Raw genomic sequence first — 27,879 nt, 5'->3', positions numbered from 1 at the left:
AGTAATACTTGCTGTACTTGTAATTATACAATACAATGCAACAATAAAGTGCAAAAATAATACATTCATTTTGATCAGTCAAGCAGAACTCATGGAATGTGAAGCATGATTGCTTTTATTAACACATTAGTGGTTAAGACGTGTGACATTACAAGAGAGTATTCATATACTTCATCCGCTACACAAGCAAAAATAAAATAAGAAAGCTAAGATGCGTAAAATAAAAAAAAGCTAAGATGCTTATAATAGAAGTTCTGCAGTACGCAATTACTGAAATGATACAATCTGAGCAATTAAGAGCAATGAAGGTAACATCTGAGAAATGATTGTGCTCTCTAAGTAATAGCAGTGATTCATAATCATATGCATTTAATTCAAGATCAGGAGGTGCTGATGACATTAGCTCTAGCTTTTTGCAGTTCATACCTATTTTTGCTTATTGTTTGTGCTCTTTGGTCTACAAATGAGAAAGGGTTCACCGCTCGTTGACCTATTTTAACATTACCACACATGTCCACCAGGGGACGTGCAAATGTTACACAAACAGTATTGCAGTACATGCCATTCTGAAATCAAGATCATTTTATAGATCATTATACTTCTTCTATAGTCAATATATTCTGATAGTTTCCAGCAAACCAATGCAAAATATTATGAGGATAAAAAGTGTATTCATGTCTTTTTTTTTACCCCCAATCATCCTTTTTAACTATTTATAATTTGTGTAATTTGTCACATTGGTACAGAAAAAAACAGTGTAACAGTTCGACTATGACTATAAAATGATTCATTAAACTCTAAGCTATATAAAATATATGTAAAAATTAGCACTTAGAAGCAATACTTCAGGTTTTCTTATCTTAGTTTGTTTTTTCACTTTTCTTCTATGAAAAGTGAAGAACAGTCTGTAGCTCTGAGACTAGAACAAGAAGAAAAAGAATCAGTCACACTTTATATTATGTGGCCTTAACTCCTAAACCTAACCATACCTCAAAGTCATTAGCAGGAAATGTGGGAATTTTCCAAAACAACATTTGGCTATACAGTAAATCTATAGTCTTGTGGGTATTTAATGTTAGTGCATAGTAGTTAAGGCCACCTAATATAAGTGTCACCAAATAATCTTCTAGTACAACAGAACTACCAAGAAGTCTGTTGTTCATTTGATCAAGCCTATCTATTTCATATATAGTCAAAAATTTCAGTTCATTCTTTCCAACTAGCATAAAAAATGTTTCCAGAAACCGTATTTCATCTTATTGGTCAGCACGCCTAGTCCCTGCCCCTTACCTTTATCAAACAAGGTGAACTCAAGGAACTAAGTTACTTGGACTAGTACAGTAAATCTCTCAGTCGCACATACATCAGGTGAAGTCACCTTATATTTGAAACATTTTGCTGCTAGAAAATATGTAAATACACACATGGAAACGGATACATTCACATTCTCCTGCAACATCCAACATCTGGATCAGCAGTACAGCACACATGTTCAGGGCGCCTACACAATAGAGGTTACACTATGTCAAAGAATGTTGCAAAACTTTAATGGGCACAAAGGCTGGGAGGACAAAAATCTGGGTTTGGCGAAATGGAGATGCTCTAGCAACCAAAAGCTTTTCTTTTTTTTTTTTATCAATTACAATCTAAGAGAGTTGTGCTTTCAGAAATCATATTTGCTGCATTGACACTTGATATCAAACTGAGCCGGCTCATCAACATGGTTAAAAACTTATTTGATGCATTCCCACCATTCAAATGTTCTAATGTGTAAGCGCCACACACACACACACACACACACACACACACACACACACACACACACACACACACACACACACACACACACACACACACACACACACACACACACACACACACACACACACACACACACTAATCGCTGTCTCTGTCATGGTCTTCCACCAACACCAGCTCGTCTCCCCTCTCCAGTAGCGCCCTCATCTCAGGGCTGTCTTCTGTCTCGTCGTCTTCGTCAACCATGTCTCCACCATCCATCTCCATCTCCTCATCTTCTCCTCCCTCCATCACTGCGTTCTCCACCTCCTCTGTGTCCCCGCCGACTTCCACCATCTCGGTTCCCTGGATCTCCAACTCTCCCTCACGGATCTTCTTCACGTGGAAGGTGAACGGTGGAACCTTGTACACAGCCGTTTTGGAGCGGGCATAGATGATGTGGTCAGGAGTGAAAGACTTCATCACCTTCTTCTGCGAGGTCTTCATCTTCTCCTTGCGCTCGGGATTCACAGACATGCGATTGGTGAGCTTGCCCATCTTTTTCTCTATGTTGTGACGTGTTTTCTCCAGGTTCTCTCGGGTCTTCTGTTTGGTCTTCTCGAGGTTCTCCTTGGTTTTCTGCCTGGATTTTTCAAAGTTCTCTTTGGTCTTCATGCGGGTTTTCTCCAAGTTCTCTTTGGTCTTCTCTAAGTTATCCTTGGTCTTTTGCTTGGTTTTCTCCATACTTCCCTTGGAGAAAGCGGTTTTGATGTTTTGGACGCGTTGCAGGCTGCTCCGTTTGATGCGCTCTGCTCGAGACTCCTCAATGGTCTCCTCGATCTCCACCTCCTCTTCATCAGAGGACAGGTCCAGATGGACTTTCTCTCTGTCCTCACCTCCTTCCTCTGCGACTGCTTTGAGTTCACCATCAGCTTGTCCTTCCACAGGCTCTGCAAACTTCATAGACTTGGCCACATTGACTTTTGAAGGTATTTTCACCTCGTCCTGCAGAGAGACACCAAAATAGTCATATAATTTACTGCCATCAGGGCAAGCACACATACACAATTCTCAAAACAATTGTCTTTCTTTATCAAGGTATACAAGCAGAGGGAATCTGTGGCGGGCTCCTTTTACTCAAGCCATAACCTAATAAAGAACATAACTACCACCTACCAACATGCTACCATTATTCAGGCACCACTATCTATTTTCCCCAGAGTTGTTTCTCTCTCCTTTTAGGAAATGAGAAAATAATAAGCATCCTTAGCCAAAAGTGTGTAACAGATCCCCAAACTAAGCACCACCAAAAACAATCAATGTCCTGTCTTTATTTAACCCATTTAATGGCCCTATTGTTCAGCATCCGTACTAGCATTGATGGTGACCTTACTCACAAAAACACACCCACACATATGCTGAATTCACAGCAAGACCATTATTAGGGAGAGCATTTGATTTCCCTGAGGTCCCTGTTATTATTTTATGTGGGTAGGGTCACTACTAACACGTTAAAAGGTCATTCCAAGTGTCACCTTCTATTTGGCATTATCATTTATTTTTATTCCTTCCTTACTTCTCTCTGTATTAGTAAATATGTTCATAAAATGTTAGATAAAAGATAGTCTTGTGTCTTATCAATATATTTTACATTTTTATTTGAGATGATCTAATTTGGCACAATGTAATATGCCTTCTTTATGTAATAAACTGTTAAGTTACTTTCAAATTCGAACAGGTCCCCATTTCACAGATAGCCCTTTTAAATTAGGTCAAATGTCAAACAAGCATATGCAGATAATGCATATGAAAGAGCTTTTTTTTTTAAATGACAAATTAATTCCTACAGAATTCGACACAGGGAGAATATGCACAATACACTGCTGTTCCTCTTATGTTCCTCAACAGTGTTTTTGTTTTCTTTCTTTTTGTTCTTCCATTCTTTCATCACCCTTCCCTTCCGACCTGTCTCCCACCCTCCTGCCCGACCCTAATTCCCTGCATTCCATCCCGTAAAGCCCCTCGTTCCCAAGCACACTCTTTTTCTACAGCACAATGCTCTGACTTGTTTGTAAAGGAGATATATTTTCCATCAGTGTGATACATTGAGTCATCCCGTTTTGCTCCGATAATGTCTTTGCCAACATTCCCAGGCCAAACTAACAAATACAAGGATCTCTTTTCTTATTGTTTGATTTATTCTTTACTCATTTAACATGGAATCATGGAAACAAACAAGCAAACAAAGTGTTGGTTAGCTTATTGTGGTGTAAAGGTGTTTGCTGCTGCTGAAAATGTTTGTATTTGGATTAATCTACTGTAACCACATATCAAAACAGATGTGTCATACTGGGACAACAGGTATTCATCCCACTTGTTCATACGGGGATGGGGGTGGACGTATTTCAAATTAATATATTAATGTCGTAATATTTGGGTTGTACCATTAGGATGATGTACAGTATGTCTGATTTATTTAAGTTCAAGAGTTTATTTTGTGTCAAACAGAGAGAGAAATATTAGAGTAAACCAATTATTAAGATCAATAAGAGCTCTGTCAATGTTCTGGACAATTTTCATTCTAATGGCCTTGTGTGGCTCCTCCCCCTTAAGGTGTGGTCAAATTAGCGAAAATTTGTTGAAATTACACAGGCAAAAAAAGGTCTACTGTCCATTGTCAGTAGTGTAGCTGTAACGTTTATGGGCTGTAGAAAGCGAACGACGAAGGATATGCAGAAAAACAAGGTATTAATAGTAAACTCGGGAGTAACATACACGTTCACACAGACAACCGACAAGGGATAGAACAGAACAGGGATATAAATAACACAGGGTGAAATCAGGAAACTAACTAGACACAGGTGGAGGAAGATTAACTAATCAGGGATTAACAAGAACTGGTGCAGACAAGACAGAATATAATTGTGACAGTAGCAATGTATGAAGCACAACTAACACAGAAGTCACTTTTAAACCAAGCAGCTTACGAATCTGTATGATTATCTGGATAGCTCTGAATCTGTATAACTTGAACATGAGGAAAATCTAACGCTATCTCACGAACAATTCGTACGAATTCGCACAAATTGGCATACGAATTGGGCAACTAGTAAAATATATACGAATTGCAGTGAGATTGGGTTGGGAAAATCTGCTTGGGAAATTTTTTTGCCATCTCACAAAATCTTTAATTGTGCAGATTCCAGAAATGACTTGATTTGTCCTGCTAGAATCGAAAACTGTACCTGACTACACGCTAAAAAATTTGGGGTTGTGTGGACAAGTGGACAAACCCATGGACAAAAATGGACAAACCCAACCATTGTTTCAATTTAACATCTTAAACCAAGGTTAATTTAATTTTACCGATTTTTGAGTTTAGCGATATCAAGTTTAGCAAACTTTCTGTTCAATGGTAAGTACATCAGGAATGTTTAGAAAAATGTGCTTGTCAAGCTATTTCTTAGGGTCAAAGTAAAGCCTGTCATTTTATTTATCGTCTTTTAGCATCAGATAAAACAGTGGAGATCTGACAGGAAAATGAAGGGAGAAGAGGTCATGTCACAGGCCAGATTTAAATCCAGGTCCCCTCAAGTAAAATACGTTCTTATGGTGTATGACGAACAACACTCTACCCTAAAGAATTTTAAGGTAATGAACTTTGCTAGATGCTAATGCTTGCTTGCTAACAAAAACAATACTGAAAAGTCTCAAGTATCAAGACATTTTTATTACACAATCAAAAGTATGGACTAGAATATAAGAAGGGCATCTAATCTAAGCACTAAAGACCCAAAGGTCAGAAGGTCGCTGGTCTTGTGTAAACAACATTCTGTAAAAGCAGCTGTTCTGGAAGAATCCGTAAGATGGAAACATGTTAGAGGAAGTCAGGCAGTCACCTTGGTGAGTCCACATCCCAAAGTGCCTCTCTCAAGTTAATGTTGCATTGTTCTGCCGAGCAGAGAGGAAGGGAAACACGCACTACACCACTAGAAACCATTGGAAAATGTGAGTAAATGTGAGTATGAACGGAACGATAAGAGCTGGGGAGTTACATTTCACATTCCCAAGAAAAATTCCCTTTGAAAGGCTAGATCCTTTCAAACCATGAGAAAGAACTCACTTTATACGTTATTATTATACACAGTATGCTTCATATTTAGTGTAATCTGTGTAAAATGCATGGCTATTTTGGTGTTTGCACTGTGGATTTTAGCATATTCTTCTCCTATAGAAGAGAAATAACAATATACTAATTTTGACTTCATGTGTGCATGACACGGTTTGTACAGAGATCTATAAATCTAAAAATCACGAAATTTGACATTCATTTGTAATGGTACACTTTAGCATACTTTAAAAAAAGAATACTTCTGCTAATAATACAATTTAAAAGAATATACTTAAGTGTGAACTGAATGTAATGTTTTTGGACACTTAACTGCATATTAATTGCAATTAAATTAAAATGTATTATAGTTTAAATTGTATTAAATGCGGTAATATTTACTTTAGAGTGCTTTTTTGACCAATTTAAGTAGGACTTAAGTATACCTTTATATGTAATTTCATAATTCAATTGTCTTTAAATATGGTTAAAGTGTAATCCCACCATCTCACCCTTCACACACACAACACAGTGCCTTAGAAACAAGTAACACAGTATCTGAGTCAGTGCAGCAACACGCTTTAAGGAATGAGAAATGAATTCCTCCACAATCTTTCTCATTCTGTCTCTCATCGTGGTCAGGGAAGAAAGATGGTGTCATGGAACGGCTTTCTCCTTTTTTTCCTCTTAAACACAAGGTGTTCTACACACACACACACACACACACACACACACACACACACACACACACACACACACACACACACACACACACACACACACACACACGTATGAATTACTTTCAGAGACTGCTTGGACTTTTCCATGAGCCAACCACAGAAGCATGGAGGGCCTTGGGCTACAGAGATTGACATAATTTATGAGCACAGGAACAGAAGAGTTGTTTGTTTGTCTCTGAGACAGTTAATGTGCTAGTTTTGTGTATGTGAACAAACACAAAATGAAACAACAAGAGATCTTTTGACTGTGTGTGCGTCACATGGTGTGCGGTTTGGTTAACTGTCTCTCTATCTGCTGTTTGTCTGTCTGTCTGTCTCTCTCGTGTGTTTGCAGGTAGGTTTGTCATATGCTGATATCAGCTGGCTTCAATTCCAGGTGGGATTTAATCCCATTTATCCATCCATTTTTTTTTCATATGAAAACAGTTTTTTTCCTCACATACCACAACTTTATATCTCCACAAATTAGATAAAAAAAGTGAAAATGTCATGAAGTGTTTCATTATGGTTCACCACAGAGTAATTGACCAAAAACGGAAATTTTGTTATTATATATTCTTCTTCTTTCCAAACCCATATGCCGGAAAACAAAAGCAGAATTTTTAAGAACCTAATTCTAAACGTTTAACTTTAACTTTAGGTCCAGATTAGTGAACTGAACAATTTATTCAAAAATGAAGATTGATTCTTGAGTTCACCTCACTGACTCTGATTATACTGTATAAATTTCACTCTATTTCTCACAGTTGCCATCACATGGATTCAGAAGATTTTTGAATATTCTTGACTGCATTTATGGTGCTTGTATTCTTCTGGAGATTGATGAAGAACAGCCATTGAATGGTAAAAACCTGCACAATGTTTTCTTCAAAATATAAAAGTTTTGTTCCAAAGAAGAAAGAATGCCATACGGGGTTGAAAGAACATAATGGTTGAGTTTAATGACAGAATTCTAATTTTTGGGTGAACTAATCCTCATTAGAACAAGAAACCGAGCTGAAAATGTTTGCGCATCAGCAGACTGATAAATGAAAACACTGTTTATGCATGGTGGAATATTTCCACCGCCTCACAGAAGCGTCCCTTTTCAGTCACATGTGAAGAGCTCTTTCACATCTGCCTGCCTCCAGCCTGACGTGTCTCTATAGCGACGAGGGATTCCCTCCCATAACACCCTCCGCCCCACCTTTCCATTCAAAGCCACAAACTACACCACAGGGTCAGGGCAGAGGGAAAATGAGTGGGTGTGGGGTTTTCCCAAGAATATAGCACTGGATGTGTGGAAGGGAATCCTCCGGACATGTTGCATAACTTCATCATGGCAGGAAATGAAAACGTGGAACACCAGGATAAGGGAGTACGTGTGGAATGTGAATGTGTTTGTGGAGCACAGATGGCTCTGGTAAGATTTAGTTTCACACACAAAAAAAAAACATAAGAACACACAAAAGTGGTACAAAAGTTATTTAAAATTATTTAGCAAAAAGAAAAATTCCTGGAAGCCTGGAAGCTTCTTGTAATCCTAAAGACCTGATTAGCTGATTCGGGGGTTTAATAAGGGTTGGAGCTAAAATCAGGATCAGGATTTTTATCCACCCTTCCAAGACAAAAGGATCCTGGATGCATTAACAAGAAAGTTAGGAAAGAGTATTATTATGCTATAAATATTAATGAATAAATGTACTAATGACAGTGCTGTCCATCGATTACATTTTTTAACGAAATAATCACACATTTTTTTGTAGTTAATTTACGATTAATCACACCAAACATTAAAGTTTTTAATATAATTTTATGTTGTAATACTTCCAAATTGAATCTACAAAATAATGTAGAAACAACTTAAGACGGTATATTTTAAATATTTGTTTAATGTCATATTTTTACTAAGTACTATGAATCACTGATGCCAGTACTAAGTTATTCAGTCAAGAGCAGTGAGTGATATTCTCTTTGTCTTTTGTTCTTTGATTAACAATAATGACAGACAGCAGCAGGTTTATTAGGCTGCTGTCACTTTAAGAGCTGGATCAGACATGACATGGATCAGACACACATCCAGACTGTGCTTCCGATGATACTCGATAAAATGGGAATTTTTACATAATTTTGTTTGTTTTTGTCCATTCTTTAAGCATGAAAAAGAGCCCAATGTGGCGCTGGTGCGCTGTCTACAGCGTGTCAGTAAAGATTTGAGTTATTTTTTGCGTCTTATTGCTCTTGAATGGTTTAATAGCACTAGAAAGAATGATAGTGTGGTCATATACTGTAGCACAGCCAAAGGATGACAAAAAATTATCACACAATGAACAGGTTAATAACTAACCCTAATTAATAATAATTAAAACTAGAAAAGGAAGGTTTAGATAGATTTAAAAAATGGGGAAGTCTACATCACAACTATAACGACACATAGAAACAATATCATTGGAATCACAAGTTTATTTCCAGCTGATGAACAATAAAAACACCAAGAGCAGAATCCACCCGACTTGAAAGTGCCAATATGGTAGTATGATTCTTTTCTGTGACAATACCACACATATACGTAGATGCCACATTCCCTTCTCCACTGTTAAAGTGCTCTCGAGTGTTCAAGGACCAGCTTTGACCTCTCCAATATGGCAGACGGCTTACAATAGGGGCCCATAGAAACTAGAGGTGGGCGATACTGCAAAATTCGGTATCGATCCGATACCAAGTAAATACAGGGCCAGTATCGCCGATATCGATACCGATACCAATACTTTTTCATTTTAAAAGCATGCACTTTAACTTACATGCACTTTCCTGTGCTAGAGCAGTGTGTCATGATTTATGAGGTGAATGCATCATTAATATGCTAAATTTGAATACGTTTTCATGACCACTAAATATTTTGTGATTTGTGCTCTCAACTCGCCTGGAATTAGTCAGTGACTTTTACCAAACTACCCTAATTATAGTAAACGCACTATTGTACACTAGCCATTTATTTGATCAAAAATACAGTAAAAACTGTAATATTATTACAATTTAACATGGGCTATTCTGTCATTTATTCCTGTGATTGTTGTGGCAGATTTAAGGGCTCTGGTTCTGGTCTGCAGATTTCAGAGTTCTCTAATTCAGGTTTCAGAGAAAATCTTTCAGAGTCGAAGTTCCAGGTCTCAGAAGAAGTAACTTTATTGAGCAATTCAACAAAGTGAGATGCCAGCTGGCCTCTGATTTTACAGTGGTCGACATTCATGTCTTATACCTTTTTCTTATCGTTGGTACCCAATGAGCATCTGTATTATTATCCTTTTACACAATGGGCATCTGTATTAGTCTCCTATTACACAATGGGCATCTGTATTATTATCTGTTTTCTTCCTCGTAATCTCGCCACCATTAAAAACATCTCCCCCTAGACCTTCTCCTATTGGTGGAACATCTTACATTGTATATGTTTCTCTTCCAGTGCTTCCTAACACCTGCATGTCTACTACAAGTTTTTTGGATACTTTTCCATTCTCTTATCCCTGTCCTTATATGCGCTGTCCTTACATGCCCTGTGACCTAGTTTTTCTGCTTGGCATTACAGCACTTAGACTTGTACATGAGACAGAAGAGATTCCCCAACATGATCAAAGCTGAATTTTCAGCATCATTACTCCAGTCTTCATGATCCTTCATGATGAGAATTCATTTTAATATGCTGATTTGCTGCTCAAGAAACATTTCTTATTATTATCAATGTTGAAAACAGTTTAATGTTTTTGTGGAAACCAAATCATTTTGCATAAAATGTATCATGATGAACAAATTCGAAAGAACAGCATTTATATGAAAAAGATTTTTTTTAATAACAGTGTAAAACCCTTGACTGTCACTTTGGATCAATTTAATGCATCGATCCTTGTTGAATAAAAATATTAATTTCATTAAACAAATCATACTGACGTCAACATTTTGAACCGTTATGTAAACTTTTAATTTGTTTATTGCGAAATAACTCCTGATTGTTTCACTGTCATCTAAGCAAGGCTTCGTTTCCCAAACGCACTGAGACAGAAGCACCAGCAGCAAACGCTCTCTGTAATTGATTGGTTTCGCCTTGTATCCAGGTGACTAGGAGAAATAGTTCTACCCTACTCAATTATTCGCTTATTTTTAAACTTAGAAGCTTTTTTTACGCACTGAATTGCGTTCTAAATTAATAAAAATTACTGGTAAAAAAAACACATTTGGATCGATATTTTTATGTGAGGATCGATCCTTTTCGATACCACGTCAGTATCGATCCGCCCACCTCTAATAGAAACAGCCGCTAAAGAGGCATCTATTTATTTCTATGGCGCCATCTACCTAATTAGATGACTTAAAAAGTGTAACTAAGGCAGTATTTCCACCAAATATTGATCACTTCACTACATTGATGAGTTCACCTTGGATGCTAAGAGGTTAGGGTTAGAGTCACATTCAACACTTACAACTTAGGGTCAGTCCTTGGACTGTGTCCCTGAAACTGTAACCTCCGCTACTGGGGTGTCATGCTTCTCGAAAGACATAGCATTGGTGTTGTTTGAATTCAAAGTCAGAACAATCCGTTCTTTTATCATGATAATCCTCATCATGTTAATGGAGGAACAGAAGGAGAGAGAAATTGGAAAACATTTGTGTGGACATACTCTAGAGAATCTATTCTTTTCAGCTGTTCTTTTGCTGAGTTATTTTCTCTCCAAAAGAGAGAGAGAGAGATTTGACTATATAAAGTGATGGTATGCTGGCTTTCCCTGCAGGGAATATTTGATGAATCATAGGCTGTTGTTGAGATAGAGAGAGCAAGGCTGGTCAACTGTTACAACACAAAATTAAACTCTTTGATGTCACTGGCATAAACACTGGCAGTTTCCATGGCAACTGCACAACAATATCCTTATGGTGACCGACAAGACAACTGGGGCAACTGTGTGCTTAGCAATTGCGTCTGGCCTCGATAATTCACATCCAAGTGGAGTTCTCTGTAAACTTTAGGAAATCAATATGCTATATGCTATAAAATGGCCATTGGAACACGCTGCTCTGAGAAAGTGAACATTGCGATACAGCATCTGGAACTCACAAAGCAATTCTTTATTTCCATATTCATCAACAACAGACTGTTCAAAAATGTTTCCTAAAGGTTTAAGGCATGGCGCATGTAGAAACTCATGCATTTGTGGCCATATTGAGTTTTATAAGCAAAGCAGGCAATTTCCAGTCTGTGGTAAGCTGCAAATCATTTCTTAACCTGACGTTTTCCTATATGCAGTACAGAGAAAAAATATTTAGCTTGTTATTCAGAACATGCCATCGCCGTTGGTTGGTTCTGCCCGCTGCTTTAGAGCACTGTCTGGCACCACGATCACGGTTGCCATGGTGCTGCTGAGTTACTCTTTCCAATAACAATGGAGGAGAGAGGTTAGTGTTTACACAGAGATTTATGACTGTGTGGAACATCAGCACATCCTCTCTGTACAGCCATAGTAATGGACCAAATGCTCCCCACAGCAAAATACTGATCAGACTTCTGTCTCTTATTTTTACACACTTTTTTTTTTTGCTCTGCACCAAACGCTAAACAGCTCTGAAAAGGAATACGGAGGCTTTCGAATTTCAAACACAAAAGGATTGCCTTTGTAAAAATATCATTAGCAAATAATAATACATTATCCAATCATTACTATTTCTTTTGTAAAAAAAAATAAAAAAAGGAAAAAAAGAAGGAAATACCAAATGGTTTAAAGCAACCATTGTGAAAACCTGCCATGTTCGGGATTTAAATACATATTTTGACTCCCAGAACTTTGGGTTAGTTCACCCAAAAATGAAAACTTTGTCATTAATTACTCACCATGATGTCGTTCCAAACCCATAAGACTTTCATTCATTTTTGGTACACAAATGAAGATCGTTTTCATGTTAGTGATTCAGTTCATTCAAATTAAGTATGTGCAACATTTTACATGTACTTTGTATAGAGTAGTTTATACATTTAATTATATGTAGCATAAATCCATTTGGTCATTTTTATACTGTAACTGCGATTAAATACTTTAATAAAATAAAAGGCCACTTAAAGAGAGAACACTTTCATTGACTATATTTCTTAAAAGGGTCATGATATGAGAAATTAAATTTCCCTTGATATTTTAACATATAAAAGGATTTTGTACCATTTCATAGCTTAAAACGTTCTCCTGATTATAAACCAAGCATTTATTTAATCAAGCTCCATAAATGGCTCGTTTTGATACCATGGGATTTGTTACTTCACATGGGCAAATACATTTGCATATGACTGCCTCAAGAGCAAGACATCAACAAATACTTCTACATCATCGCATTATAGCCCCCGCCCACTGGCGTTCAGTTGCTTAACAGTTGACACTTGCCTACACCTGATGTGAGTGTTGAGTTACATCAAAAGCAAATAGAACCCATTATAATCACTGATGCTGTCTACACTGGATACTGTATACAGATGTGCATTCACTTTCTGACATACACCACGCACTTAAATCTGCTGTTATGGCTATCGTGCCTAATGGAGAGTTCGCAAAGACGCCTTTGTTGACAGCAGTCAACTGTATTGAATCTGACAGCAGCTACATCGCAAACCGTTAGTAAACAATTTCATAAAGCTTTGTCTGGAAATTACAGATTTATATGGATAGCGTCAGTGAGATTGATTATGTTTGTAATGTTAGCCTATCATAACAGTGGCTGTTTACTGGCAGCCCTCTTCTAAAAACTGATAATTTCAGACATAGGTTCAGAATGAGAGTTGAAAATAATCATTTTTCCACATACATGTGTGGTTTTTGTGCAAAAAAGTGAACATTATAAGTGAACCTCAATGAACATATTAAAATATGTAAAATATGACCCCTTTAACACACTTAATTAATTACTCTGAATTAAAATGCAATTAAAATGTCTTTCTTTTAAAGACATTACATTATTTCTGTACCAAGTACATTTAATAAGTTAAAGTTTGCTGAAGTGTACTGTTTTTAAAAGTTGTTTTTATGTAGCTCAAACAGTAGACCATTGGCGCTTACAATGCCAAGGTCATGGGTTTGATTCCCAGGAACAGCAAGAACTGATAAGAATGTATATGTGTACCTTGAAATGCAATGTAAGTCGCTTTGGATAAAAGTGTCTGCCAAATGCATAATCGTTATGTTGCTTGTTTTTATTATTTTTTGTAATTAAGTTAACAAAGGGTATCTAAACTGTAGTTTAACTTCTTTAAATTACAAGTAGCTTGTAGCTCATACACGGTTTCAAAGAATCATGAAAAGGACACAGTGAAAGATGAAGGGTAGGAGATAGAGAGCAAACGAGATAAAGCCTATGCCAAACTGAAAAACATGGGCCAAAAGCCAGAGTCATGCTGCTATGCCTCATGCCCGTCTGAAGATAAACTGCACAGAAATAAATCAAAAAAGACACACAGCACTGGGCCGTGCCAGCGGTGGATATAGCCATCCATTCTGCCATTCCCTTTATCTGGACATGATGCTTTCTGATCAATTACAGAGAATAACCCAACCTCATCCATTGGTCCTCTTCCCCTCTCATAATCAAACAACTATGCAGCGGATCCTATTTATAGCAACCACTAGTGCCTTTCCTTCCCTTCTCACAGATGTGTGTGTGTGTGCTAGCTGTGTTGTAGAAGCCCAGATGTCATTCTGTTCTCATAGCTTCACCCTGCATGTTTCTCACTGTCTGTCTGTTTCACAAACCTTTCCTCTAATGCTCTTGTTTTCCTGGTCTCATACGCTGTGTCTCTTCTCTCTCTCTCTCTCTCTCTCTCTCTCTCTCTCTCTCTCTCTCTCTCTCTCTCTCTCTCTCTCTCTCTCTCTCTCTCTCTCTCTCTCTCTCTCTCTCTCTCTCTTCGGCCAGTAGAGAAAGCCCCTGCCTCTCTGAAATTGCTTCCAAAGTGACACAAGGCAAATGGGCTTTTCTACATGACGCAGACAACGGGAGTATTTCTCTGACTTTGCCATATATGGTCTACCAGTGTAACAGGCAGATAAAATACATTAGTTATAAAATTACTCCAGTATGTGATCAGTCTTCTTTATCTAAGTTATATGATACACTTCCAGTCTCTATAAGGTGGACATGATCCAAGTTTTTCCTTCTAATTTCTCACTTATCTCTACTTAAATTAATAAACATTACTAAAGATTTCTCACCATAATCACAATGATTTTAGCTCATGCACTTTTGAGAATTTATTTTCATATTGCAGCCTATTCTGAACAAGATCCACTTACTTAGACAGGAAGAGATTGAAACTACTAACAACTAACAAAGGTGTGCTGAAGGATCTATTTTATACACTATAAACAGCTACTAACAAAAATCTTAAATGTTTTAATTATGCAATTTATTCTATATTTATATTATTTGTATTTGATGTTTTATTCATCAGAGAATTCTGGAGGAAAACATTTATCATATTTTCCACAAAAATATTTAGCAGCACAACTGTTCCCAATCAGCCGCTCACGTTCGACGTAACGTCGACATGATGACGTAATTTACGATCACTTCAGGGACCCCTATCATCTTCGAGTGTCTACAGAACGAGCCAATGAACGTTGGCGTGCACGAATCGCATCACGCGCCCCGCCCTGCAGCGCGGGTATAAACAGGAACCGGGCGCACCGCATGCACTCATTGTCTTTCACTTCGGAGCCGAGCTTCTGTTTGTCTTCTGAAATCTACAAGACTGCTACTGTGTTGGAGACTCCTTCAGAGTCTCTCTTGAGTGTTGGTGTGACGGCGAGATCAGCGAGTGGCCGCGAGTTTAGGATCACACAACTGCTGTTTTCACAGCAAGCTTATTTCTGCAGCCATTCCCGCGGTTATTAATCTCGGCTCTTCAGCGAAAAACAATGACTGCGTGCGCCCGCTTCCTGTTTATACCCGCGATGCGGGGCGGGTGAACCAACGTACATTGGCTCGTTCTGTAGACACTCGAAGATGATAGGGCTCCCTGAAGTGATCCCAATTACGTCGCCACGTCGACGTTATGTCTCCCGTTCCCTCCTTCAGGGAACGAGGGTTACATTAGTAACCGAGAACCGAGTTTTCATAATTGATAAGAATAAAATGCTTCATGAGCAGCAAATCAGCCTATTAGAATGATTTTTAATACACAGTGTGTGTGTGTGTGTTTCTTTTTACGTTTATTGTGAAATTAATTAGCTTGCATACCTTATTATTATTATATTATTAAACTACTCACATAACAGCTATCAGTAACAGTCATAGCAAATTTATTGAACAGTTTGAGATAAAGTTCAGGCCAATGAGCCGTCAGGATTTTGGAGGCAGGGAGTATCATGGTGTGAAAGGTACTGGCAGGTTTATAAATGTGTGATATACTGTCAGGGTGGTTGCAAAATGGGATGAGAAGCTAGAGAGCTGGATGGAGACAGGGGAGTTTTAGGAGTCAGGATGCCTGAAGAATGAATCAGCACGGTAAATATGAGCTCCATTTTGTTAAAACACCACACCCTGCCACAAAACCCTTCTCTCTTATTCCCTTTCCTGCTTTCACTGAATAGAAGAATAAGAACTGGAATACACCTCTAAATCCATGCCCAGAGGGCCCAAGAAACAACAATGAATGTTATTAAAGGGTAAGGAGTATATTGTAATCAAGCATTGGTAAAACTTTATAATAAGTCAACTTACAAATCATTACCAAACTATTTGTTGAGTTAATTCATAGTTAATATATTGTAGTTTCTACACTGTTAATATATTAAAAGGCTATAGGCTATAGTGAAGAGTTATTCATTCACTGTCCCTGTACACAATTATTATTGTTTAATTAGCTCATAGTAAAGGAATTGTTTATTGGTTAGAAGTAAATAGTTCTCACTTTAGATTAGTTCACGGAAAATGGGAAATTTCATTAAGTGCTTTAAACCAATCTTTATTAGACATTAATTGCATTCATATTTAGTGTTCCTTAAAATGTTCACAAATACTTTAAGCACAATTAAGTGGTGCAATTACATTTTTCCATTTTCCAAGACCTAATCTAAAGTGATAACTCTTTACAGTTAATAAGTTGTTCAAAAGCATAAAAAACATTATCTTACTCTTTACATATGAGCTAATATAACAATAATAATTGTGTTATTAATAGTGTTATCCAAGCATTTATTTATTTTTATTTTTTGGGGGGAGGGAATAAACATTTGAATCATATTATTTATATATGTAGTCTACCTACTTTCCTAATACACGGTCCTAGTTTTGAACAATTCTACGGATGTTATCCCAACAAATAATTTGTAATGTTTTCTCAAATTGTAATAGACTGCTGTGTTTTTTCTACATTAGCAACTATGATGCTTAGCTGATGCCAACTGATCGAAAAAAAAAACTACTTTTGTCCGACTCAATTCATTCTCACTTTTCATTATATGTTTGATATTCAATTATGTCAAAAGCATGTTACTACAAGATGTATAGCTGAGATCGAGACAGTCAGTTGTAGCAGCAGAAGATGACAGGATGAACGCTTGTGATGATATAGAGGGTTCAGAAAGGCAAAGACTCTGTACTAACTGGTGACATCCCCAGGCATCTAGTTTCTAGGACTACGATTACAGCTTCTATCTGCTTATAAGAGAAAAAAAACAAAGTTGCATTATTGACCATTTTGATCGATCCTATTGCTTTTTCTTTAAGTGTCCTGTCTCCTCTTACTACTATCTCTGCTGTAGTCTATCTACATGTTTAGACCTTACCAGGCTTTTTAACTGTAAAATACTGGCAACACTGTTGCGAGTAATTTACTGTTTATTGTATAGTTCTTTACTGTAATCTACAGTATGTTACTGTAAAAATGCACTAATTAAAACTCAAGTTAACTAATTTCACTTGCAGAAACTGACTGCCTTAAATTGACCAAATGTCATTTACAGTATATGTATTAACTAACATTTATAATGCACTAATAATGTGAGAAAAGTATTACTGTGAACTTTTTTCATTTGAGACCACTAAAAAACTATTGCAAAAAAATATATTTCCACTGGACCAGCAACTATACAGTCACGCCTATACAGGCGGTGAAATCTATTTATATAATAAATTATATAAAAATTAAATAAAGCAACATGCAGCATATCATCAATGTTTCTAGATCTTCTCCTGGACTGAAGGACAAGCTCTACTCTTCAGCACAATGGTGTCCCAAAAAAACAACATTTTACAGTAAACTACTGGCAACAGTGTTGTCAGTATATACCCGTTTTATAACTTAAAGTTTATTACTGTTAAAATACATTTTGTGGGTGTGTCTTTTTATCTTACACTGTTAACCATTTCAACCCCACAGGATAATCCACACTACAAAGAGTAAAAAGAAAAATTGACACAGTGTTGCGGTGATATTATTAAGGGAAGATGTATGTGATTGTTGAGCATTAGTGATGAACACCGGCTATTAACAAGCAGAATCACTGAAGGAAAAAGGGAATACAAGAACAGAAAATAGAGAAACACAAGAACTACAACTGCCTTCCAGCCAGTACACATTATTACACTTATTATTCAACCAGTATGACTTTATTTATGTCATACATCTACAGAAGTTGTTATTGAGATGTTTAATTGAAAATGTTTGGTTTGAAGTTACTATGATGGGGATCCGTTGCTTTAGTTGGGATGCTGACCCTTGACTTTTAAACATTCGTTTTTCTCTTGCTGCGTTTATGCCAGCAACACTTTTGCACACACATGATTTTGTGAATGCAGTTTGTTATATTGATTATGATGACAAAATGATATAACCTGTTCATTCACTAATCTCATTCAGAGTTTAACCCTGTATCAAAAGTGTTACATTAACACCACTGTAAAACTACAGCAATGAGTTTTGACAGCAACGGCGATTTTTTTTTAACACGTCATGCACAACAAAAGAAACAGAGCTACGCTGTCTTGTAGAAACAAAAATTAGCACAAATATAAAAAAATAGCACATGAATCTCAACAATGGTGGCAATCATTTTGTCTTTATTAACCCATACTGCAGTGCATGCTGGGAGTTTTATACTATCCTGGTACCCAGCATGCATCGGGACATAAAACGTTTGATTGTCACCATTGTTGAGATTCATTGTTGATGTCTGTGTGTGTCTGAGTCAAGCAGTTCAAAATGTTTTAATGCACTATATGATTTCTATATCCTTTAGAGTAACTGATTATAGAAATGTTGCTTGTCTCATGTTGTAGATTCACAGATATATGATAATTATGAAATACCTATAAATTTAAAGCTTATACACAGAGATCAGAGAATCAGACATGTCCAATATGATTATGATATTGTGGTGAGCGGGACCATGCCGAGGGCCGTGAGAGAGCAGCACGAGGCCGATGGCATGATTACTGATGAGTGCCATCTGCGCACCGGTCTCGGATCTCTCACGGAGGAGCGGAAGCATAAAAGGAAGAGCGTCGACAGTGGAGATCGAGAGAGGCCAGGCCTAGACTTGTGTTGTGTTTGTTTGGTTATATTTCTTTTACTTTTTCTTTTGTTTTGTATTTGTTTTATTTTGTTATTAAATTGTTTAAATGTTCTCCAGTTCCCATCTCCTTCTTCCCGTAACATCTAAACTCGTTACAGGCATCATCACAACAGCCAAAAACATCTGATCAACTTCTTGACTTGTTCTTGCAATAGCTAATGTGTTTTATAAACACACATTTACAGCAGCCAGAGAGAAACTTATGTTATAAAGTCAAGGGTCAAGAGCTCAACTAAAGCAAACCCTGATCTCCATCATGGTGACTACAAACTGTATTATATTCAATAAAATATCAACAACTAGATATCAGTTAACTTTTTTGAAATAAATAATGTTAAACAGGTTTGTAAACTGGTTTCACACTCAGTGTTGCTGGAAGTCAGTTTTAGTTCTTGTGTTTCTCTTTTTTCTGTTCTTGTTTCTCTGTCCTCCGGTGATTCTGCTTTCTCAGGTGTTTATCAGTGTCTCAATTTACTCACTTCTTTTCATTCAACTGGAATATATTAGTGAGCTAATGTAGGGAATAGTGAATGAGGATATATGGTGTGCTTTGGAACACAGCCTCTGAGTGTTAACTTTGAGCGCTGTTAATTCACAGTATAGCCTATGCCTGTAGGCTATTTTTTCGAAAACGACAAATATAACCCAGAATGCATTGTTTTTATACGGGATATTAATGTAAAATGGTATGATGCCGTCAGAATTTGGCCTTTTTTTTACAGCGAGGGTTAACAGTGTACATTACATTACGACTAGCTTCCAGTAGCTTGCCAACTAGCTTCCACAACATTACATGAGAGTCCCTGGGGATTATCATTTCACACAGAACAGAAGAGCTAAAGGTTGGGAAGAGAGAGGCCTCTCCTTTGGGCAGGGACACAAAAACTCCCCTAAACAAATTCTAACTCGTGACTCTGGAGTGTCTGACACACATTTCACAAATTATGAAATATGGAAAGTTGGCCTACTGTGCTAAAGGAGACAAACGATTAGATTGCTCTTTGTCCTTTAAACCATTGCAACACACCCGTGGAACATGCAAATCAGATGTGTATGTAATTATCTAATGGTTAGATTTGCATGCCATTGCTGAAACGTCTTGGCTCTGATGAGTTCAGTACTCTCCATATGACGTGCATTACGCCTGAAACATATGCATGTGTTTGAATGTAAACGCTTCTACGGTACTGAAGCTTAATGTCAAGCAACGCTGCACTCTAAAGTGCACCAGAAGGCAATTTACAACACAACACAAGCATTGCTATACAAAGGGTGTCTTTTTATATAGAAATATCAAAGATATACAAATATCTTCTATTGTCAGTTTTTCAAAACGACATCAAAGATCTAGTGCCAACCTCACCTCGCGTCGTTTGTATCTGGGCTAAAATGTTACATCTGAACGCACCACAAAGACTAACGGAAAACGGCCAACTACCATGTACATTCGTGCATGCGTGAGAGGAAATAACTCTCCATATCAGCAGGTGGCAGTAGTTTGTATCTGTCTTTCAAAGAGGTAAACTGGAAGAGCAAGGACTGCGGATATACAATGGTTGTGTCCCAATTCAAAGGCTACATCCTTCAAATTAATCAAACTTTAAAGGTGATACCTTAGAAGACCCCGAAGTTTGAACTGAGCGTTGTTAAATGGGACTGTCTAGCCCAAGCATACCGCACAAGTCCTGAAAAGTGAAGCCAAAGCATCTCGATTGCCCCGAGGTGGTTGGTCCCAGTATAGGTCATAAACCCATCTCCCCATTAAAGGTCATTGCACACTGAGTCCGAAATTTTCGTTTGCGTTTTTTCGTATTCATGATTCGGTGGCTCTGAATTGTCAAAACACCATTCAAACTGCTTGCTACGGATGCAAAAAACGCAGAAAATCGAACCCGATCCGATTTTTTTTATGACGGACGAAAGCTTCGTGTTCAGTGTGCAAGCGTGATTGACATAACGTGAGGTCGATTTTTTTTTTTAACGTGCGAAAATTTCAGATGCGAATTTCGGACTCAGTGTGCAATGGCCTTAAGTCTAATGGGATGCGATGGAAACTAAACAATCAAATTACACAACAAAAAGTGTCAGTTTTTTAAAATAAGTTTGGTCTTTATTTGATTTCATGATTGACAGCTGTGATTGACAGCTTCTCTAAACAAAGTAGTCACTGAGGCACGAACTGACTTTTTTGGGGGATTTTCGGAAGGAGATTGGAGCTTCAACTTGAATTTTTTACATGCCTATAGTTGTTTATTTCACACTGACACAATGAGTTGTTTTGCAGTAAACTGTACTAACCGTTTCTGTGGGAGTGAGGGTCGCGACCTTGATATCGAGACTCCCCTTCACGCTCACTACTGCGCAGAATCAATTCCCAAATCAGCGCAAGATGTCAGCGCCATATTAGAACTTTGGCGGCTTCACTTTTCACCAATGGAAAAGAGTGAAGGGGCGTCGTCCATTTTTTTCAGTCTATGGTCTAGCCTATGGGGGACTGCTCTCGTCGCCTAGCAACTGCAACAGCTGCCATTGACGAGCGGCAGTAACGTGTGTACAAGACTTTTTTAAAAGTTATATTCTTTCTAATTGCCTAAAAACAAAACAGGGTCCAAATATGCTCACCTTGGTGTACCATTTATGTACATAATAAAGAGTATAAACTATATAAAATCGCATCTTATTAATGAATGTCAACATTTGAACTGCTTTATCATATATATATATATATATATATATAGGCTATATATATAAACATCAAATCTTTGAAAGATGTTACAAATTTAGTTATAAAGTCTCCATCTGGTGAAGATCTAGCTTTTAATGTTGTTTATATGTCTATGTGGTGTTTTTAATATGCTTTAAGACAAACCATGTGCAAATTCGTAAGTCAACACCATCTGAGTATTTTCTCCTTAAAACTGCAGTGAACCAGAGACAGTCTCAAAATCGCGGTTTGAAATCGCTGGTGTTTCTGATGTCACAAACTACCTTGTAACCAATCATGCCAAAGTGTAATCGTCAACGAATTGATCTCTGAGCTGGTATAAGCGAGTGGAGGCATGGCTAATTTGCATATTAATAGAACAGTGTATACTAAATGAGGCAAGGGTGTAGAGTTACATTCAAGCTATTTTAAGGCTTTTTTTTCAAGGAAAATATGTAATTTTGGTGATCAAAGATGAGTTTTAAGGGATACAATGATTGACTAGGGGGACTTTAATTAAGGCTTTGATTAAAGTAAATGAGAAATCCACTAGCAGAAATGTATTTTTCGTTTTGAGTTATGTCTGTGTAATAATCTGTAATTTTGGATGTACAGAAAATTATCATCACAAAGGCTACAGTTCTATAATGTGATGCCCACAATACATCGACCAAGTATTCACATCCATTTGCATATTTGACTTTGTTTCTCTATAGAAGAAAATGAAGGAACAAATTAATGAAAAGAGAGGAATTTGATCTTCCTAAACTTGCAAAATAACAGGGTGGAATTGTGAGCGACACACCCTCCCTCTCTGATGAGCGAAGGAAGGATATTGGGAAGAGTAATAAGTGAAGTGTGTGTGCGTGGGGCTGGCAGCAGCCTCTTCTGACTCACTGTGTGGAAACTCTGAATGTTCTTGCGCCACTGTGCAAAGCTGCAAGCTATTACATATCGCATTATACAGCCGAAAAAAAACCTCTAACTACAGACAGACTGTCTGAGTAAATCTCTCTGACTATTTTTGCAAGAGGCTACCATTTTTTTAGCTTTTCCCACTCCCCTCTACTCTGTCTTTACCCTCTGTTCATGTTCTTCCATTCCCTCTTTCCCTAACAAACCACTCCCACCCTTTTAAAATAGTCTCTGAATTTTGCTTGTGGTATTTTCCATCTCTGAGAAAAAGAAAGAGACCTTCTCTACATTAATCCAGCATGACTGCCATGTTGGGAAGAGAATGCATGTAAAAACATGTCAGTGTTCGTTTATTCTGCGGCCATCAAACAGAATCCTGCTTTTATAAAGCAGCAGGTAGCCCAGCTCTTAACACACACAGTATGTGTGGCCGTCAGTGTACACTAACACAGGTTTTTCCTTTAGAAATCAGAATACATAAAAAAATACATTTAAAATGTTTTTGTTTTTTTTACTTAAAGGGACAGTTCACCCAAAAATGAAAATTCTGTCATCATTTACTCACCCTCATGTTGTTCCAAACCTGCATAAGTTGCTTTCTTCTTTTGAACACCTAAAAAAAATTCTGAAGAATGTTGGTAGCCAGACAGTTGATGGTAGCCATTGACATCCGTATTTTTTTGTATTTTTTTTTTACTATGGTAGTTAGTGGATACTATCAACTGTCTAGTTACCAACATTCTTCTAAATAGCTTCTTTTGTGTTCAACATAAGAAAGAAACTCAAAAAGATTTGGGACAACTTGATTGTGAGTATACTGATGACACATTTTTTCATTTTTGGGTGAACTATCTTTAAGCCACACCTTAATGTCTGAATATCAAATAACAAAATGTCACGTATAAAAGAAGTTGCTTCTTCTCAGAAGTCTTTTCTTCATTATGTTTTGCCCAATGTCTTTAATCATGTGGTGATCTTTAGTATGAGGTCAGTTCACAGTTCTATAGACTCCTATAGAGTAACCAGGTGTTGTTTTAAGCATTAACTACCAACATTTCACTATAAACATGACCAAATATCTTTATAATCTTAAATTTACACTCAATTATTACACTTAATTTTACACAAGAAAAGTCTGTAAAAAAGAGTGTACTGCACTAATAGGAAGATTTTGAAACAGATAAACAAATAAACAGATCTTTCACAAGTGTTTTACTCGTATTGTGAAGCACACATTAGGTTTGAATGAAATGTCTGTAAACTTAATGAAAAGGGTATTGGTAATTTTTTGTACAGATTGTTTTCTTATAGTGTAACCGTATATGTGACTTAAACGTCTTGTTATATGTTGTGCTTGAAAAGTTTGCTTATACTATTATTCTGTAAAACAAATAACATTTGGTTTGATATTTTGTTTTAATGCAATGGCATTCATACATTTTAAGTATGCAAACACTTTTTAGTGCCACTATAAAAATGGTACTATTTAAAAATAGTAAGACATCCTGGTCAAACTTTAGTTTAGGGTCACTATAAACTAACAACTATGACATTTTCCTCAATAAACTCCTAATTACTGCTTATTAATAATTAGGGTAGTTGTTAAGTTTAGGTACTGGGTAAGATTAAGGGATTTAGAATATGGTCATGCAGAATAAGGCATTAATACATGCTTAAAGTACTAATAAACAGCCTATATCCTAGTAATATCCATGTTTATAATCAACTAAAGTTAATAATGAGAGTTGGACTAAACTAAACTAAAGTGTTACCGGTATACTCATTACCAAAAGCCACACCCTACCAACTAACTGTGACATGTGATGTACCCTGCATTTTACATTACACTGGTAGGTCTATAATGCAAATCTCATTTAAAAAAACACAGTTGTGATGTCTTCTACAAAATATCTTTGGAAATAATGGAAAGAAAAAACACAAACGAGATCTTGTCAATATCCCAATCTTTTCTCCCAGACACCACTACCATTAAATAGAGAGCAAATAGAGACTTTTACTTTGTTTCTCTTTAAAAAAAAAAAAAAGAAACACAACAGGAATCTCGCGTCTAATCTATAGTTTGAGAAGAGATCTCAACAATGAAGAGATAACAATAATGTTGCTTATCAATTTCCTCCAAGATCTCAGCTATGAGCTATCTGTTGTGCATTCATTAGGTCTTTACTCTTATTGCATGTCAACAATTGTCATTTGTCTCCACTTTTATTTATCATAGAAAATCTCAAGAGAAACATTTAAGACAATGTTAATGCTTCATTGAAATGTTACTGAGAACTGAATCCTGAGCAATCCTACGTTTCGTCTGTGTGCACACCCCTCACCTGGTAAATCATGACTTTGAAGTTTCTTCTCTTCAGAAGTTCGTTCTCGTTGCTCTCCAGGCGTTTGATCTGCCCGGCCTGTTTCTCCATGTTCCCCCGCACCGACTTCACGTTCACGCTCACCTTACGCACCTTCTCCAGCATCTTATTGACCGTGTTTGCCGTGGTGGTGTGGCTCTTGGACAGTTTGGTGAGTTCCCCCTGGATGCCCATCACTGATCTCTCCATCTCCTTTTGACGGGCTTCCAGCCCGGCCTGCGTCTGCTGGATCTGGTCCACGGCTCCGATGATTTTGTCCAGCAGCGCCAAGACCATGACTCCATTCATCTCACCTTTCTCTCCCTCACCTGCCTCTTCTTTCTCACTGGCATCTCTTGTTTTGTTCTCAATGTTGGCTTCATCTTCATCATCAGAGGCTGGGAGGTTAATTTCATCTTCTGAGATCTCAGTAAGGGATTTGTGCAGCTCAGGCACTTCCAGGTGCAGATGGCTGTCTTGAATCACTTCCATGTTGAAAAGCTTAAATATCTAGTAAAATCAATGGAATGCGAAAGGATAAAAGCAGTGGAAAGTTCTGTGTCCTTACTCGCCTTTCTTTCTGCTCTCAGGATTCCCCTCTAGAGTTCACCTAACTGTTCCCTCCTCTGTCACACTAACCACATCTGCTCTCCTCTCTCTCTCTCTCTCTCTCTCTCTCTCTCTCTCTCTCTCTCTCTCTCTCTCTCTCTCTCTCTCTCTCTCTCTCTCTCTCTGTGTGTTTGGGATCTGGCCAGAGCAGAAGAGGCTGGCAAGTAGGCTATGGACGGTCTGTACTGCATGAGCGCTGGGTCGTGAATGCCACACTTTCCTGTGAAACCCTCCAGACAAATCAGCTGCGTGCCAGCTGCCTTCCTCTTACCCACTGACACTCCCCCTGCACGGTGTGTAGCTCTATATGTGTGTGTGTGTGTGTATGTGTGTGTGTGTGTGTGTGTGTGTGTCTGTGTGTGTGTGTGTGTGTTTGTGTGTGTGTTGGAGAGCAGTGCTCCACCCTGTGGCCTGCAATGGGAGCCCATAGTAAAAAATAAATAAAAACAATTCTTAAATAAGATCTTACCTTTTTCCAATGTTTAAACAGTCTACATTTAAAGATTAAGAGTCCATGGTCTACTCTAGAAAAAAATGTTTTATTCTATGCTCACTGTGATTTTGCCAATTAAGACATGTTCCTGGAACATCATATTTAGTCAATCCTGGAACGTCATTCCAATCCAAAAATGTAGTCCTATTCCCATCCCTACCACTAAACCTAACCCTTCCCATAACTTGTGCCTGAAATCAGAGGGGAATATTTTGTCCCTCAAATCTGATTTGATTGATTGTTGATCGCAATGTTGTGTCAGGATCAACAAAGATGTTGATCAAGGAACATGTTGTACTTGGTGAAATCATGTTCACCTTTATTCTACATAAGGATGGTCCACCTTGTGGCTGCCATGATCACATGACCATGACAAATACTACACCCCTGAAATAATGGGACATAAACAGCACCACAAAAGGTTATTAAAACATGATTTAAAATGTACTTAAGGTGTACATGAATGCTAAGAAACAACCATGAAAGCGTACTCTCTTTATGGGGCTCTTTACTGGCCTTATTTTATTAATTTTATATTACCTCCAAATACAGTTTTTTATATATAATTTTTTAGATTTGAAGTTTACAATTAAGTGCAATTTACAAATTTCAACAGAAACGACATACAGCACCAGTACATGTGGCAGTACACTAATTTCAAAGGCAATAGAAATCATTCTGAAATTCCTAGGGTCAAAAATTCACTCTAAAGTTCAACTTTAGAATTGTATTTAATATAAATTTAAACTATAATACATTTTAATTTTAATTGTAAATAACATGCAATTAACTGTCTGAAAACATCAGTTTGCACTTATTCTTTTTAAGTATATTATTTCTGCAGTAAGTAGTATTTCTAGAGTGTATTTCTTTTTCACAAGGGTGAATTCAAATATTTCTTGGTAAATTCTACCACAGTCAAATGATATAATCACAATAATTGTATACTGTAGTTGTACATTATACTGTATATCATCTGTGTCTATTTTTTTACCTCCTGATGACTTAGGAAAAAGGTAATACTTATATGAAACAATTTCCAAACTCCAAACTCGTAATATCTTTTAGCAAACTCTTGAGTAATAAAATTTCCCTCTGGGAAAGTGCTGTATATGTGTGAAGATAACATGAGGTTCTGGAGAGTGTAACAGTATTAGACAGGCACAGACACAGCAAGAGCTGGAATGTCATCCAGACCTGCAGGGTTTTTCAGTTCCCTAAAGGACTATTTTTCCCATACAGCACGTAAAAAAGGCTATCCAAAGAATATACTCAAGCTATGCGTGTGGGCCCTGCGTGTGTATGCATGTGCGAGTGGGTGTATTATTCCATCTCATCCCTCACTGATTGTCACAACTCTAGTGGACAAGGAAGAGGAAAGTTCAAAGCAGTCTTTAATCCACAGGTAATCCAGACAGTGACTGGCAGGGAAACATAACCAACCTTAGACAAAACTCAAGAACCAAAGAATGAAGGACAATAATTTATGTACACAGGATAATGAGGGGAACACAGCTGAAGGAGATGATGAAATCAAATTAGTAACTATGACAACAAACAAGGCAGGGAGAAACGGTGCAAACGAAAACAAAGTTCAAACTAGCTTAATCCGTGACACTGATAAAATGCTATACT

General features: G+C 37.3%; 1 protein-coding gene across 1 annotated transcript; it reads right to left on the bottom strand.

Annotated features, from left to right (window-relative positions):
- Positions 1-97: 97 nt before the first annotated feature.
- On the bottom strand, positions 98-26,027 carry cavin1b (caveolae associated protein 1b). The gene is made up of 2 exons (XM_077244256.1): positions 25,125-26,027; positions 98-2,742 (listed from the first exon to the last, which is right to left on the bottom strand). Exons 1-2 carry the CDS (start codon positions 25,632-25,634, stop codon positions 1,897-1,899), a joined length of 1,356 nt encoding a protein of 451 aa, XP_077100371.1. The 5' UTR covers positions 25,635-26,027; the 3' UTR covers positions 98-1,896.
- Between the last annotated feature and the right edge of the window lie 1,852 nt (positions 26,028-27,879).

This window comes from Siphateles boraxobius, unplaced genomic scaffold (assembly GCF_051911475.1).
Source record: "Siphateles boraxobius isolate OS27281-9 unplaced genomic scaffold, OSU_SipBor_1 26, whole genome shotgun sequence".
In the NCBI taxonomy this organism is placed as follows: domain Eukaryota; kingdom Metazoa; phylum Chordata; class Actinopteri; order Cypriniformes; family Leuciscidae; genus Siphateles; species Siphateles boraxobius.
This window is presented reverse-complemented; position numbering and strand designations above follow the sequence as displayed.

Bases quoted from the DNA above. Each gene is read 5' to 3' on its own strand.
- cavin1b (XM_077244256.1), bottom strand. From the start codon at position 25,634: ATGGAAGTGATTCAAGACAGCCATCTGCACCTGGAAGTGCCTGAGCTG. The intron at 2,743-25,124 runs GTGAGGGGTGTG...GTCTCTCTGCAG, and splicing joins TCAAAGTCATGATTTACCAG to GACGAGGTGAAAATACCTTC.